This window comes from Herpailurus yagouaroundi, unplaced genomic scaffold (assembly GCF_014898765.1).
Source record: "Herpailurus yagouaroundi ecotype Mexico unplaced genomic scaffold, PumYag 182, whole genome shotgun sequence".
NCBI lineage: Eukaryota > Metazoa > Chordata > Mammalia > Carnivora > Felidae > Herpailurus > Herpailurus yagouaroundi.
Genome location: NW_024412413.1, coordinates 54,475,735 through 54,493,647, shown reverse-complemented (window position 1 = coordinate 54,493,647; position 17,913 = coordinate 54,475,735). Strand labels below are relative to the sequence as shown.

Genomic DNA, 17,913 nt, shown 5'->3' with positions numbered 1-17,913 from the left:
GGAACCCCGAGATCATGACCTGAACAGAAATTTAAGAGTCCATCGTTCACCCAGCTGAGCTACCTGGGCGCCCCCTAGTGTCCAGTTATTTAAAAGCCATTAATTGAAGTTAGAAAATTTAGTATATTTCATGCATAAATGAATAAGTTTACAGTTCTCATATAGATGCTTAATATTCACAGGTACTCACAAATAATTATTGGATGTATTCTTTTTTGTTCCCTGGTTTGTTCCAAAAAAGATTTGAGCAATTTATGGTAACATGTATAAGTCAATGTTAACTATTTGAATGGATACAGAAATCACTCAAATGTAAACTAAACTTAGTCACGGTAAGGTGAAGCCAGAGGAGAAGTTAGCTGGCGGGAGCAAGTAAGGGCTTTTGAAGTTATCAAAATTGATCTGCAAATATATGGACTTGATTTGGGTCCCGATTCAAACTAACCAACTGGGGAGAAAAAAGTGAACATGAACTGACTGTTAAATTGGGACTGGCACTGGTATCGTATCTCTTGTGGGTTAGGGATCTATACTATAAATTTTTGTTTGTTTTAAGTTTGTATTTAAATTACAGTTAGTTATCATATAGTGTAATATTAGCTTCAGGAGTAGAATTTAGAGATTGATCACTTACATAGAACACCCAGTGTTCATCTCAACAAGTGCCCTCCTTGATATCCATCACTGCCCACCTCTCCTCCAGCAACCCTCGGTTTGTTCTCTATAGTTCTGTGTAGTTAAGAGTTTGTTTTATGGTTTGCCTCTCTTTTTTTCCCCTTATGTTCATCTGTTTTGTTTCTTAAATTGCACATATGAGTGAAATCATATAGTATTTGTCTTTCTGTGACTTTCTTTGTTTCGCATAAAACACTCTAGCTCCATTCATGTTGTTAGAAATGGCACGCTTTCATTCTTTATTGCTGAGTAATATTCCATTATATATATACAGGTGAAATTATAAATGTCTGGAATTTGCTTTAAAATAGTCCAGCAAAAACATGGGGAAAGGAGGCTGAGAGGATACAGATAAAAGTGGCAGAATGTTAATTTTTGAAGCTGAGATCTGATACTGGGCACATGAGGACTTGCATATATTTGGAAGTTTCTATAATAAGTTGAAAAAAATGGGTTGCAGTTTTGGTACTGGGATTCATAATGACTAAAGGAAAGTAACTGTAATTTTATTTTTAAGTGGAATGTTTTATGTTGTAAGTACCATTGGTAGTCAAAATAAGGAACAAAAATAAAGTTATGAGAACCAATTTATACATAAATTCCCTTAAACTTTCTTCCATTTATCTTTAAATATCTAATACCCTGCCTGTCATAGGAGAGGCACACAGCAAATGCTTGTTGAACTGAATTAATCTGTATCTTGCAACAGTAAAAGTGTTTTAGAGAGATTTAAACTTTTCTTTTTCTCCAAGAACTTATCTTTAGAAATGGGGAGGGGTGCCTGGGTGGCTCAGTTGGGTTAAGCAGCCGACTTCAGCTCAGGTCATGATCTCATGAATCATGAGTTTGAGCCCCACGTTGGGCTCTCTGCTGACAGCTTGGAGCCTGGAGCCTGCTTCGGATTCTGTGTCTGCCTCTCTCTCTGCCCCTCCCCTGCTGATGCTCTATCCCTCAAAAATAAATAAACACTAAAAAAGAAATTAAAAGAAATGGGGAAAGTTTAAAATCGGTCTTGTTTTTCTTAATAAGATAATTTTTGTTTTACAATGTTAGATTTTACAACATGGGGTTCTTTTATGTCAGATTTGAAAATAACTATAAAATCTTTCATTGTTTTGCCATGTCAGCATTCAAACTTAACATCTCCATATTTTGGTTTCTCAAAATGGTTTTTTAAATTACATGGTTTTCATGTAATTTAATTATTAAGTTAATTTATCAAGAATATTCAGGTAATTTATCGAGTTGTATTTTTCTGTTGAAGAAGTTCAACTTAGCCTTGAATTGCATGCTTTTAGTTGAAACTCCAGTTTGAAGTAGGGCAGTTCAGATACTATGTTTTTCAGGCATAAAGTTTGAATTTCTGTCTTCGTGAAATAATTTCAGTTAAATTGATGTTTTACTGTTTTCTGTCTTGTTTAAGATTTGGATCCCTATTTTATATTATACCTAGCCCAAATTAGCCAAAGTTAGTTTAACACTAGGTTACTGGCTTAGTATCTAATCTATGAGTGATATTCTAAGTGCTTTTTTTTTCTCTCTGTTCTCCTTAAAAATCCACTAGAGCAGGGTTGCTGAGCAACGGTGTAATTTCTAAATTACTTCAAACAAATAGATCTCAAGAGCTCTGGTTATAATCCACAGACTGGCTAGTCAACCCCTAAATTAACTCCACAAATGTTAGCTAGATTGGGCTATGTATAATTTATGTCAGAAGCTGGAATCAGAATAAATAAGCGATCTGTTAACATTTATCAGTAATGTCTATAATGGCATTTTAAAAGTCTTGATATACTTTAGCTTTACCTGTGGACCACATCTATCCTTCTCTTTCTTCTGATCATTATGCTTTTTAAGAGCAATCTCTCTACCAATGCTATTTATCCCAAATAGAGCATATCCCAATGCTTCCTAGACCTTGCTTTTTCTTTCACTGTCTCCTCCCTTCTACATATGTATAAATGTCTACCATACTACCACACATATAGTAGACACTCAGTTAACAGTAATTCATTCTTATTTTTTTTTTAATTTATTTGTTTAAATTCAATCTAGTTAGGGGTTCCTAGGTGGCTCAGTCAGTTAAGCATCCAACTTCAGCTCAGGTCACGATCTCACAGTTGGGGAGTTCGAGATTCACATCAGGTTCTGTGCTGATAGCTAAGAGCCTGGAGCCTACTTCAGATTCTGTGTCTCCCTTTTTCTCTGCCCCTCCCCTACTCATACTCCCTCTCTCAAAAATAAACAAACATTAAAAAAATTTTTTTTAATTCAAGTTAACATACAGTGTAGTATTGGTTTTAGGAGTAGACATGCTCATCCCCAACAAGTGCCTTTCTTAATGCCCATCACCTATTTAGCCCATCCCCCCCACAAACACCCCTCTAGCAAACCTCAGTTCTCTGTATTTAAGAGTCTCCTATGGTTCACCTCCCTGTTTTTATCTTATACTCCCTTCCTTATAAGTTCGTCTGTTTTGTTTCTTAAAGTCCACATATGAGTGAAATCATATGATATTTCTTTCTCTCACTGACTTATTTCACTTAGCATAATAGACTATTGCCATCACATTGTTGCAAATAACGATTTCATTCTTTTTGATCACCAAGTACTATTCCATTATACACACACACACACACACACACATATCTTCTTTATCCATTCATCAGTCGATGGACATTTGGGCTCTTTCCATAATTTGGCTGTGGTTGAGAGTGCTGCTGTAAACATTAGGGCACATGTGCCTTTTCGAATCAGCATTTTTGTAACCTTTGGATAAATACCTAGTAGTGCAATTGCTGGGTTGTAGGGTAGCTCTCTTTTTAATTTTTTTATTTTTTTTTTTACGTTTATTTATTTTTGAGAGATAGAGTGAGATGAAGTGAGAGTAGGGGTGGGGAAGAGAGAGAGGGAGACACAGAATGCGAAGTAAGCTCCAGGCTCTGAGCTGTCAGTACAGAGCCCGATGCAGAGCTCGAACCCACAAACCGTGAGATCATGACCTGAGCCAAAGTCAGATGCTTAACTGACTGAGCCACCCAGGCGCCTCTCTTTTTTTAATTTTTTGAGGACTCTCCATACTGTTTTCCAGAGTGGCTGCACCAGTTGCAGTCCATCAACAGTGCAAAAGGGTTCCCCTTTCTCTGAATCCTCACCAACATCTGTTGTTTCTTGAGTTGTTCATTTTAGCCATTCTGACAGGTATGAGATGGTATCTCATTGTGGTTTTGATTTGTATTTCCCTGATGATGAGTGATGTTGAGCATCTTTTCATGTGTCTGTTAGCCATCTGGATGTCTTCTTTGGGAAAGTGTCTGTTCATGTCTTTTGCCCATTTCTGAACTGGAGTATTTGTTTTGGTGGTGTTGAGTTTGATAAGTTCTTTATGGATTTTATATATTAACCCTTTATTTTATGCGTCATTTGCAAATATCTTCCATTCTGTCAGTTACTTTTTAGTTTTGTTGATGGTTTCCTTCGCTGTGCAGAAGTTTTTTTCTTGATGAAGTCCCAATAGTTCATTTTTGCTTTTATTTCCCTTGCCTCTGCAGACATGTATAGTAAGAAGTAACAGTAATTCATTCTTTTCTTTCTTTTCCAGTGTCATCTTCACCCCAGCCTATAAATATAAATCTATCCTTTCTTTAAAAACAAAAATAAAAACGAAAACCGTAAACTTACTCCAAATACCATTCTTTATTTTTTTTTTCCTTTGTTGGTCAACTTAAAAAAAATAGTACTTACAGGGTGCCTGGGTGGTTCAGTCAGTTAAAGCATCCAACTTCAGCTCCAGTCACAATCTCATGGTCTGTATGTTTGAGCCCCACATTGGGCTCTGTGATGACAGCTCAGAGCCTGGAGCCTGCTTCTGATTCTGTGTCTTCCTCTTTCTCTCTGCCCCTCCCCTGCTCATGCTGTCTCTCTCTCTTTCCTCTCAAAAATAAATAAACATTAAAAAAAAATTTTTTTTTAATTTTTTTTTAACGTTTATTTATTTTTGAGACAGAGAGAGACAGAGCATGAATGGGGGAGGGTCAGAGACAGAGGGAGACACAGAATCAGAAGCAGGCTCCAGGCTCCGAGCTGTCAGCACAGAGCCCGACACGGGGCTCGAACTCACGGACCGTGAGCTCATGACCTGAGCCGAAGTCGGACGCTTAACCGACTGAGCCACCCAGGCGCCCCTAAAAAAAACCTTTTTAAAGGTAGTACTTAATTATTCCTTGCCACTCATATAAGAGTGTAACAAAGTTCTCATTTGACTTTTTCTCATTTTGTTTCATCTTATTTGACCTTTCTGTAATACTTCTTTTTGTTAACTATCTCCTAAAGAAATTCTCTTAATTTGAGTCTATGATTCAAGAGTGTTTTCACTTTCTCTAACCAATTCTCTGGCTGGCTGGTGCTCTTCCTTTCCATAACTGCCATGTTTGCTTGTGTGGGTTGTGTACTGCACAGTTTTTGGGCATTTTCCACATTGTAATCTCTCTGTGAAAGGACCTCCTTGGAATTGTGCAATGTACAGCTTGTCTATATGCAGCAGCTCTGCTCACAACTTCAGTGCATTGATACTTCACAAATTTCCATCAGATGACCCCTCCTTTCATACCATAATAGATTCTCAAAATCAGTGGATAAGACTACGCTAATTCTGTCCCTCAGCTCAAACCCACACAAACATCCCATTCTGTATTTCTAGCCTAGAACTCTCTTCTGAATTCCAGACTTTTTCTAAATGTGGTATAGGTTTCGCCATATAAGATTCACCTACAATCTTTTTTACCCCACCTTCTCCCCTTCCCTCAACCTAATCTATATCCATGTCCTGTATTCCCTACTTCAGGTACCATCTCAGAGCCATCTTGAATTCCTCCTTCAACTTCAATCTTTTCATCTAATTAGTTAGCAGTCTTGCACATTCTACCTCCTAAATCAGATATTTTGATCTTAATACCCCTTTACATTCTTAAAAATTATTAAGGACCCAAAGAACTTCTTTTATATGGGTTAGAAATAAAAAATAAATTTTTAAATATTTATTTAAAAATAGTAATACTAAACTATTGTATCTTTACATAAGTAATATTTTTATGAAAAATAACTTTCAAAACAAAAAAATTGTACTGAGAAGAGTGGAATTGTTTTACATTTTTGCAAATTTATTTAATATCTGACTGAATAGAGGACAACTAAATTCTATGTGCTTCTGCATTCAGTTTATTGTGATACATTGTTTGGGTTGAAGTACACAGAGAATACTGAGCCTCACACAGGTAGAACAGAGAGAAATATTTCAAATAATTGCTACCACATCTGAACTCAACCAGTGGTAGTTTAATGGTCAAAGTTTAATCGCAATGTGGAATCTGAAACTGAAATCTTATCAGTGAACTTTTTATACTGTTATTTTAAAAATCTATCGTGTAGGGGCTCCTGGGTGGCTCAGTCAAGCATCTGAGGCTCAGGTGATGATGTCACAATTCATGAGATCAAGCCCTACATTTGACTCTGTGCTGACATTGTGGAGCCTGTTTAGGATTTTCTCTCTCTCTGTCTCTCTCTCTCTCTCTCTCTGTCCCCCTCTCCCCCCATCCCTCCCCTGCTTATGATCTCTCTCCCTCTCTCCTCTCTCCTCTCTCTCTAAATAAATACATAAACTTAAGAAATATCTATCATGTGTAACTTGATGTAGTTGGAAAATACTAATTGAGTTATGCAGACAGTCCAAATTAATGACATATTTCATTCTACAATATTTTTAAATCACATTTGTTAAAACGTTACCAATCTTACAAGTAGTGGGAAGCTGTCAAGCCTCATGGTGGCAAAGTCAAGTTTTACAAAATTCTGTTTTTTATATGATCACTTGAATGTTATCACTGGCAACAAATACTTTGTTTTCCTTGAAGTGATAGGCTCCCTTCATTTATTTTTGAGAAGATGTTCTACCATATAGCCTTTTATGTGAAAGAATGTTGCTGTGAAAAGAGTTGCTAGTTCTGCTTGAAATTCAAATAATTATGCAAGTCTTTTTCTTCATGACAACCATGTTACTTCAGTATAGAACCTTTGTGCTTTCTGCAAACTTTCCAGTTGGTCACATAATAGTAAAAAGAAGTGTATTTAAGGGTCAAGATTCAATAAAATCAGTATTTTCTATTTTTTCAACATGGATATTCTTAAGTGAAAATGACCATTTTCTACTGCAAGGGGCAGTGAAGAATACAATGACTATAATTTGGTGCTGCTGCCTTAACTCATGCTAAGGTGTCAGCAGTTTCACCACCATTGTTTTTGTGCTATCATTGCAAATATCCACCCGTGAAAAAGGTCAAATAACACTTAAATAGCACCTTGAAGTTATTATGAAAATAGTTTTGACTTCATAGATGTACAGTCTGAAAGAATTGTGCGACCCTCTAAGGGTCCATTGAGAACCACTTCCTAAACATCCAAGACATGTTGCCCTTGCCCACTCAATAGTCTTAGCCCCATCCTTTATTAATTTTATTAATCACCTCTGGTTTCCTAAATGATCTCTCAGTCTTCTTTCTTTTTCTCATGAATTAGCTATCTAAAATACAAATCTGATTGTGTAGGTACACATTCTTCCAAACTTTTAACGTGCCCAGCATAATGAAATAAAATAAATTCCTTCATAGAATATAAAAGTCTTTTATTATCATGCCTACCTTATTAACTTCTGTTCCTGTCACTACCTGCTTCCTGTTCTTTAAGCCAAACTGAATTTATTGATACTTCCCTAAGCACATCATGGTTTCTATAGTCCCATACATTTGCATGTGCTGTTCTTTCTACTGGAGGACTCTCACGTCCAGTTTCTACCTTTCCCTCCAACTCTGCACATCATTTTTAATCACTTCATTTTACTACCCACAAAATTTTATATTTTGTTATAATTTTGAAATTTGTTACAGGACTTGCACTATGTTATAGTTACTTTGCTTATGTGTCTTTTTCTCCCATTAGATTGTGAGCTATTTGAGGTCAAAAACTGTGTCTCTCCTTGTATTCCTAGTATTTACCAAGAGCAAGGCTTATAGTAGTCACTTAATAAATGTTTTGAGTGTTTCAGTGAATTTCATAGAAACTTCTAATATTATCCTTGGATAGAGTTGCTAATGAATAATAAAAAAGGGGAGAGATGGGCAGAAAAAGGAAAAAAATATATGTGCCTCAGCCACTTTATTGGATACAGTAATGAATCTTTATTTTCAAAAATTTTATTGCAAGTAAAATTTAAGAGAACATTTCAGTTTATTTCTGTGTTTCTGAAAAATTGAAGTGAATTAAACTAAAATGCAGTAAATGGATCACATTTTGAAAAATTAACTTCCTTTAATTCATTATAACTCAATCTCTAATAAACTCGGGGGTTTTTTTACTTCGCTAATTTAGCATTCTTAACACGAAAGCAAAAATGCCAGGATACTTCTATATTTCTATTAATATTTAAAAACTAGTACCTTAAAATATTAAATAACATTTTAGATGTGTTCTCTCTTTTATGTTAAAACTTGGCTGATTGTCTTTTATGTTTTTAACTTAAGCACGGTAAAATAGTATCTTGTAAGATCTTCTGTCAGAAAGGCTTCTAAATAGAAGTCTCACTTAATGTAATCTACCTATATACAACCTGTATCAACAAAAAGAAGCACCTTTAAAATAAGAAAAAAATCTTTACCAAGATTTCATAATATACAAAACCTCAAAAGATAAATAAAATTTTTGTGTGTAAGACATTTTTTTGCCCAAAATTTATTCTCCAAAATATGTTGCAAGTATATAGATTGGGTGAAATCCAAATCACCTAAAATTTATAGACTTCAAACAGATTCTGTAGATATACTTTCCTGCCCATTGACCATTTCATTGTTCATTAGCACCTAAGTAAAGGAAATAAAATAATTTTTTAAAACTACTCACTTTGGACCTCACTAATTTAGAATTTATGATGACTGAGATGCTGAACTGAAAGTTAGCTTTTTACAGCTCATAGACTAGATGTTACCTCATAAAATAAAATTATTAACAAAATTACAAGGGAAATTAAATCTTTAAGAAAGTAATCATTCCTATGTAATGGATTTGTGATTATAAGTTATGCCTTTAAAGCATATTGGTTGATTAAAAGCCATTAGTAATTGAGATTTCTCCAAAAAGATTCTGAATTAATGAGGTGTGTAATATATAGTCAGATGTATGTCCTTTCAGTTTTTGCAGAGATAACTTTGGCCAAAAATTACTTCTTGGGATTTAGTTTTGAATTATTTTATGCTATTCTGTCCCTATTGCCTTAGATGTTAAAGAATTGTTAAATTCTCAGATATCTGTATCATTGTTGTGTATAATTAGAATGCCATGGTACCCACTGGGACCCAAATTGGATTGCTTTTATGTGCTTCCTTTAAAAAACTGATATTTTAGTTCTGCTCATTTAATGAAATTATTGATTGTAAAATATTAAAAATGGTTACTTGAACTCAGAAATGGGTGTACTGAGTCAATAGATATATAGGAATAATAAATATCAAGTTGTATATTTAATTTGGTAAATTTCTTTTGAAAATAGTTCCCTTTTGTACCATTATTTTTTATATGAAAGAGTACGTAGGAAATAGAAAAACAAAGGATATACAGTGATTTTGCTCATGAATCTGTTTTCCAGCATTCATTTACTACATACATTGTCATCTGTCTTTTCTTTATTTCATAATTAATTTCAAAATTCAGCATTTTTTATCTAATTTAACATTTTCATATTTTTAAAGGTCCCCAGGTGCATCCAATTTTTCAGCTTTACCAAAGATCTCTCCTTCATCTCTGTCAAATAATTATAACAACATCAACAACAGAAAGTAAGCACTGAATCTTAAAAACTCTTTGTTTAATCGATCGCCCTATTGTGGTTGCAAAAAATCTCTTGTATCTAAAATTTAGGATAAAGTCTTAATGCATTAAAATTGATTTTTTTTAAAAATTACAGATCACTTCTTCTAGGAGTAACTTTACAAGAAAGAAAGCAGTTATAAACTTCTTTAATACATACACTATAGTAATTCACAAAAAGAAATAAAGTACTTTCAGAATTTTACATTTTAAACGCTAATTATTGAAATTTATATAGAAGTCTGTTAGAACTCGATTTTTTAGGAAGAGTGTAAATTTCAGATGTCACTGACCTACAATATGTAGTATTTTTTAAAAGCGTGTATCAGTGATTCTCACCTGGAAAGCATACACAGATTTTCACGTTCATCAACAGGCAATCACTTTTTCTTTAAAAAGTTTAGAGAAACAATTCCTTTGCCCCATCATGAATAATATTCACAATCTTGGAATTTGTAAGAGTTGCGTGAAAGTGTGTGTTGTATGGCCATAAGAAAAAAGGTTAAAAATCACTTGGACTGCACTATAACATCTGACATGAGTGTATTACCTTGAAAACTGGCTTGGTTTCTGTTTTCTAGAAAAGGATAAAAAGAAACCTTTTATTGTTTGTGACTCAGTCAAATTAGGGGAAAACCTTTAATCTAGACAATTTTATCCTTGTTTTATTTTTTGAATATATACATTACATTGTCGTTTATTTTTTAGGTTGACTGTATTTATGTAGTTAAATATTTGCATTGTTTGGCCAGTTCATAAAGGGCATCTGGTTTCCCAAAGAATTAATTTGAAAAGAATAAGGCTATTTGTGAAATAATATTTAAAATAACATCATTAAATGAATTTATAGGTTAAATTCATTTGACCTTAAAATTCATATTTAAGGTGGGGAGAGGGCTTGACAAAAAGATTTTAATGTACATCTAGATTATAAATGTGTAAAGAATACCCAAAGTAATTTTGGAAAGGAAAATGAGAAAGGATTAACCCTACTAAATAATGACAACCTGTTATAAAGATATAAGGTTTCAAGCAGCATATAGTGACCCAAGAATAACATCTACAAATCAATGAAATAGAAAAGACAGTCCAGAAACAGCCCTTTATACATAAAAGAATTTAATGTGATCAGAAAACATTGTAGACTAATGGGGAATGGGCAGATTATCCAGGAAATGTTGTTTGGAAAATTGGATCACGATTGAGAATTTCTTTGTAAAACTTTATATTAAATTGACTTAAATTGTTAGGCATATAAAAAATGAAAGGCAAATAAATGGCAAAAATACTTGCTACAAATAGCAGAGGATAAATATTCTTAATATATCAAAGCTGTAAAGATCAGTGAGAAATTTTCTAAGATAAGTAGAAAACTGGGCAATGATGCAGCTGGCAATAAAAGGAAAATAATTAAAATATATAAACATTTAGAGGTGCCTGGGTGGCTCAGTTGGTTGAGCGTCCGATTTGAGCTCAGTTCGTCTCACTGCTGTTGAGTTCGAGCCCCACATCCGGCTCTGTGCTGACAGCTCAGAAGAGCCTAGAGCCTGCTTCAGATTCTGTGTCTCCCTCTCTCTCTGCCCATCCCCTGCTCATTCTCATTCATTCTCTCCCTCTCTCTCTCTGTCTCAAAAATCAATAGACATTAAATAAGATAAAGTAAAATGTATAAACATTTAAATATTCAAATTCACAACTGACTAGAAATGTGCAAATTAAAACCATAAAAAACTCCATCCACTTCTTTCCATCTCAGTCTCACTGGGAAACATTAAGTAATTATACTTATTCTTGCAAGGCGTGGTTGGAGTATCAAGATTTAAAACATTCATCCCCTTTAGTAGTTTATAAAAAGACACGTACCATAGTGTAATAATATTACATTGTATTGTAATAGTGAAATATCAAAGACTCTATGAATATCCAGTATTGCAGTTTAGTATGCTCTTTTCTGTTTAAAAATGTATGTCCACAGGCAAAAAAGTGAAAGGGAATACCCTTATAATCTGGTTTGTATTATTTTATATGGTATATTTTAATTAAATTCATCAAAGTAATTTTTTCATAGGAGATAAAGTACTTCTTGTATTTCTACCAATTGGAGATGCTCACACATTTACTGTAAAAGAAGCAGTTCCAGGTATAATGTGTTTATAGTTATTCTTTGGAGAGACTTTTAACATTGTATGTAGACTGTATTGAGCATAGACTGTATTTTGACCTTTTGACTGGAGTCGTCTTATTAGTATATGTGGTCTGGTGAGTCTCTGTTTTTGTCTTATCTCCCTCCTGTAGTAAAAATATGATGTTACAATCGGATCTTAAAACCTCTAACTGCAGAAGATACTGAGAGGAATTGGAGGATTTTCTTAAGTTTAAAATATGATTAACTAATGATTCTCCTCCCATGGATAGATTATAGTTTTAGGTATTTATAGTTGTTTAATTTAGACACTAAAATAGTCCTTCATATTAGGAAATTTTTATAGCAAATAGCTAATGAGTTACCACCACGCTTAAAAGTCAAGTTTACTTTTCTTAGGTGGAACAAAATTTATAAAATGGAAAACAATGTTTTACATTAATTTGACTTAGTATTTTGGTTATTTTAAATTAATATTTGAATTTAAATTAATATCGTCATAATTATCTAAATTATTTCACATAAGATTTCTTTCCATTCAGCTTGTAGAAATAAGTAGTGGCTTAAGGCTTCATATGGAAATAGCATGCTTCATTTAATTAAAAGTATGTAAAAAGGCTAATGACATTTTTTAGATAAATTGCATTTTTGAAACTTCAGGTATGTGGAGATATTCTACAAGAACAAAAATATGTATGAAAATCAGTAGTTATGACTTACAAGTTTATATGAAGCTATCTACAGTTTCAAGATTTGAATTAAATGGATACATTACTAAAATAAAATTTTTCACTACCAGAAATAAGGATACTGGTCATAAAGATAGTAACAAAGTATACTTGGAACTATTTCATATAAATTTAATAAAGCTTTTACTAAAGACTAGTATTATGAAGAATCAGTTCACCCTGATGTAGTAATTTTGCCTGATCGTACATACAGTATTTGGTTGTGCCTCGATTATAATTTAAGTACATTTTTAATATGCACCAGTTTCTTGCTGTTCACTGCATTTTTCTGTCTTGCTGCATTTGCCTTGATAGAATACTGCCTTTAAAAAAATTTTTTTAATGTGTGTGTTGTCCCAACTCGTGGCATTCCACATCAGAACACATATCTATTTTTATGTTAATTCATTTAAAGCTCTTTTATTTGAAATGGAAATGACTCCCTGTAAGAGATTAAACTGTGAAAAAGAACTTGATTTTGGAGACTGCCAGAGCTAGCCAGCCATATGGCTCTTTACAAGTTACTTCTGGAAAGCATCATTCATTAACTGCAAAATAGGTATCATTGTACTTATGAGGATTAAATTATAGATTTTTAATGCTCATAATGTCAAGTGTAAATGCTAATTGAAAAGTCAGTCTTAAATTTGTATAGATAGAGCTCACTTTTACCAAAAAACAACTTACTTTTTTCAGTGTCTTCATTTAGGGTGATAAATTTATAATACAGAATTTATATAGTATAGTAAGTACTAAAATTCCCATTAAGATTACAGGCATATTTATTTTTGCAAAATAGCATAGCCTTAGAGGATAAGGATTAGTTTACAATTTCTAGGAAAAAAAATAGTCATTAAAGATAACAGAGGCTATCTTTAGGCCTAGGTTTCCAGGACTTTGTTGAAGTGTTTAAGAACTGCTAGTTTTGGTATTTTCCATGACTTTAATATTTGATTCACAAAGCACATAACATGTGGATTATAACTGGCCACTCTATATAATATTAACATATTTTAAATTTATCACTTTTCATTACTATCATTGAGCATCTAGACTGTTTCAGATTTTGAGCAAGAATTATACTTATCCTGTCACTTAGTCTAAAATGTAGATATCCTTTAAGGATTCAAATTTTAAATGACAAAACAAAAGGGGTGCCTGGGTGGCTCAGTGGTTAAGCATCCGACTTCAGCTCAGGTCATGATCCCCTGGTTTGTGGGTTCAAGCCCGGCATCGGGCTCTGTGCTGACAGCTCAGAGCCTGGAGCCTGCTTTGGATTCTGTGTCTCCCTCTCTCTCTCTCTCTCTGCCCCTCTCCTTCTCACACACTGTCTCTCTCTCGCTCTCTCAGAAGTAAACGTTAAAAAAAATTTTTTTTAAGACAAAACCAAAAAATTGTTCTGCAAGTAAGTTTTTTGTTCATTTCTCAGTAAATAAAAATCCCTATCCTAGCAAATTCCATCCTGTTGCCACTACGAAGAGGAGAGCTTCCAGCATCCGTTCAGGTTACTTGTGGGCAGAGATAGATATCTGAATATATACTTAAAGAAGATGTATGTAAATGTGTTTTTAGTCTTTTCGTGTGTGTGTGTGTGTGTGTGTGTGTGTGTGTGCGCGCGCGCGCACGCACGCCTAAGCATGAGCATGCATTTGAGCATACTTTCCCTATATACTCAGCTCAAATTCTATTATAGTTTTATATCTGGAACATGTAGAATGTATAGAAAATACAGGCCTTTCATTTTTGTATGTAGAGACCTTGATTTTTAGCACTACTTATAGGACTAACAGAAAAACAGAATTTAGCTTTTTGTTACATGTCCTTGAAGAAGTTAGATTTGATAATCCAATCACCAGTTACTGACTGAAGAATTGCTAATAGGTGTCTTGTACTTTATTAGTTATTGGGCATATAAAATATGAATCATAAGGCTAGTGATCTGACAAAACCAAAAGATGCTTGTTTTTTGTTTTATACTTTTTTTTAGTTTAAAACAAGTAAATATAGTTATAAGTCTAGAAATTCTGAATTTGAATTAATCAAGTTTTCATTTCTTTGGGCCCTCTTTTTTTTTTTTTTTTTTAATCTTAGGATATATTGCTTTTTTGAGTCTTGGAGTTGGTCTTTTTATTTGGTGGGGGGGGATATGCTCTTAAAAATGCAAAAGTATTAGTTGGTTAGCATCGTATGTTTAGTTTTTGGTTGAGGTACTTTTGTTTAAACTGTTTAGCTTGTTGGGGTGTGTGTGTATGTCTGTGTGTGTGTATGTGTCTTTACTAAAGGGTTTGTTAAAACAGGTAGTAGTATAGTTCACTTAAAGTGTTATAATAGAAAAGTGAGAATATAGAAGCTACAATAGAAAGTATTTGAAATCTTAAGTAAAAATTATTTTTAAAAAAGAATACCAGGAATAAAGTGTAGCCAATTGGGATTGTCAGGTTTACTGATTCATCATGTTTATTTGTAACACTGTATACTTTTATTTGAATCATCATTTGCTTTTAGCAATGACCTTGATTCTCATTCAGGTTTGTTCTAATGAATAAAAAAAATTATGGTTGAAAGTATGCTTTTGAATAATAATCTAAAGTGTCCATTGTAAATATTTTATAAAATAACCTATTAAAAATTAAGGAAGAATCCATCCTTTTCCACAGAATTATTTTTTATTACATGTAAAAAGAAAGAGGACAATTTAACTTATTGATTGACTTTCCTTAGTTCTTTCTAAAATTACCCTGGTTCCCTAACGTTGAAGATGACTTTGGCTCTTTGTTTTTAAGATTAATACTTATTCTACTGATAGTCCAAATTATCCTAAGGTTATATTCATCTAGTTGAATAAACTACATTATTCTAACAAGCCAGAAGAAAGAAAAGGCAAATAATACTGGAATGTTCTTGCGTAGAATCATTTCATTTTGCAGCCTTGATCAGCCCAGGCTTTTTTCTGCATTTGAATACTAGATTTTGCTGGTCTAGCATAGAAACTATAAATAGAATCTTCAGTGCATCAGATCAGTGATGTCACAGAGGCCTTGGAAATCTCTTCTCTCACCTGTAACTAAAGCACAACTCCTGTTTCTACTGTTCTCATTCAATTACAGTAACAGGATGTAAAAGGGACATAAATGAGATGATTTATTGCTGTGGGTGGTGTTTAAAATCTGAATGTTTTAAATTTGATGGAGCAATGAAGAATGGAGCAAGCTGTGGAGCTGCTCCGGCTAATCAAGGGTAGAAAGATATAACAGTGGTTTGTATTGGTTGGTGTGGCATAGTGTGCAGTGATTTTGTTGATGGGATGTATCTTGATTAGAGGGGTTCTTTTGATTTAGATTCATATCTTTAAAAGTACCTGAGTTAATTTTTTTTATAAAGAATTTAATGACCACCTATCTCATGTTTAAAGTACTGTGTTCATATAACTATATTATAATCAGCTGCATTATGAAAAATATTCTTTGTTTTCTTCCAGTGTGAAAAATTCAAATTATTGTCTCCCATCATATACTGCTTATAAGAACTATGATTACTCAGAACCTGGCAGAAACAATGAACAGCCAGGCCTCTGCGGCCTAAGTAACTTGGGAAATACGTGTTTCATGAACTCAGCTATTCAGGTAGGTCCTTTCCAAAGTGAAACTCATGTGTTTCATGGAAATCAGCAATAAAAGAAGAGTAGACTTTTACATATCAAAACATAAGTATTATATATGTTTTGAAAGTTTTTGTTTTCATGGAAGATTTAAGCATGTATATTTGATTCACTCATTCTAGTACTAGTATCATTATCATGTTCCTCAATTAGGTGGCATATGACTGATTACCACATGGTGGAAGATTAACTATCACTTCATGCAAAAATATAATTTCAAACAGAAAACCTAGACTCCTAAAATAAAAGAAAGAAAGAAAAACACCACATGAGATCTCTCCTTTACATATTCAGTAGAAATTTCATGCGTTTTTTGGACATCTGTGGGAATGTTAGAGAATGAATCTTTTATGGTCACCAGTCCTCTAACTCTAAATAAATTTATTTTTAAATCTTTTTTTTAAACTTAATATGAAATTAAGATTTTTTTTAATGAGAAAATTCTATGAACCTCCTTTTGCGTACATATTTTAACAAATCACTTTCCCTTAAAGATCTTTTAATTTGGGGATATAATTGATCACTGCCCCTTTTTTCCCTTTGTGTCTCCATGGAACTCCCCTTTTCTTCCTGCTCTGTCTATATCCTCTTCCAACTTGTTAAATATTTATGTCTTTGATCGACTTTGAAGTAATGACAATAATCTATATATTTTTTAATATCTCACTGTTTATAAAATTAGAGCTGGTTGTTTCATTCCCCTTTGATAGAATTCTGTATTTCAAAAAGCCCAAAATAATGGTATACTATTTTTGATATTTCAATTTTAACCTTTTTTTTTTTTCTTTTGGTCCTTTGTTTGGGGTGTTTTTTGTTTTTGTTTTGCAAATTCTGAAATTTTATTTTTAAATATGAATTTTTTGTTCTCTATTCATATTTTAGTAGTAAATCTCCTATGCCCTCGTGTCATCCTACAAAGATATAGATTACATATAGAGTATGGATTAATTAAGAACATTATTAAATTCTTTTTCACTAAGAATAGTATACGACTCTTAACCACCCAAATTTCTAAATAAATCCTTTTGTACTTTGGCATTAATCAATTTGTCTCCTAAATTAACCATTGCCTTTGCAGCATTCTTGGAAAATTAGAACTTAATTGTCATAATTCTCTAGATCAGGAATTGGAAATCTTTTAGAAATGCATAGGGGACATAAATATGCTTAATTTCTGATTTCTTGGTTTAGAGTTGAGCCACTCAGGAAATAGCCTTTCTGTTCAAGCATATACTGTGTAAGGTTAATAAACTCTTCCTAAACCCTCTTTGATGAGTAATATTACTTATACTTTAATGTGAATTTTTTTATTCAAAATTATTTTTCTGGGATCCTAGCAATTTTTTAAAACATTTACCTTTATTTTTCTGGGAGAGGAGAATGGGAACATCATCTGAGAACAAGTCAAAACATATTATTATCCTGACAGCTATTTAGATAAAGTGTGTGGGTGCTGAGCTTGCAGAGACAGGAACAGGCCAGACAGGTTCTCATTTTATTTGGGTATCTGTTGGACTACTCTACCTGACCTCTGAACATCATCTTTAATACCATCTCTGGAAAATGTTTTATATAAATGGTGGTTTCATCAGTACCAGAAAACCCTGTTCTTGTGTCACCGGGTCATAATTTTTGTATAACTCCTATCCTTGCACTGCCAAAATTATTTTGGTTCTAGGCACTTGATGAAAACTTGAAAATTTTTTTTGTTTTCTTTTTAATATAGTGTAGAAAACCAATCCTGATGCTTTCTCATAAGGATTAAGAAAATAATTTTAACACTATAGGCACTAAAAAAT

The 17,913-nt window shown here is 33.2% G+C and overlaps 1 protein-coding gene across 5 annotated transcripts in view; it reads left to right on the top strand.

The window, feature by feature from the left end:
* USP15 (ubiquitin specific peptidase 15) overlaps positions 1-17,913 on the top strand; it is a 119,684-nt gene that overhangs the window by 59,976 nt on the left and 41,795 nt on the right. For 3 of the 5 annotated variants that reach the window (XM_040491536.1, XM_040491540.1, XM_040491541.1), the window contains exons 7-8: positions 9,468-9,554; positions 15,935-16,079. In XM_040491536.1, coding sequence (XP_040347470.1) covers positions 9,468-9,554; positions 15,935-16,079 — 232 coding nt within the window. Of the gene's footprint in view, positions 1-9,467; positions 9,555-15,263; positions 15,713-15,934; positions 16,080-17,913 lie in introns of those variants that run through there. The other 2 variants (XM_040491538.1, XM_040491537.1) reach the window with 2 other exon arrangements.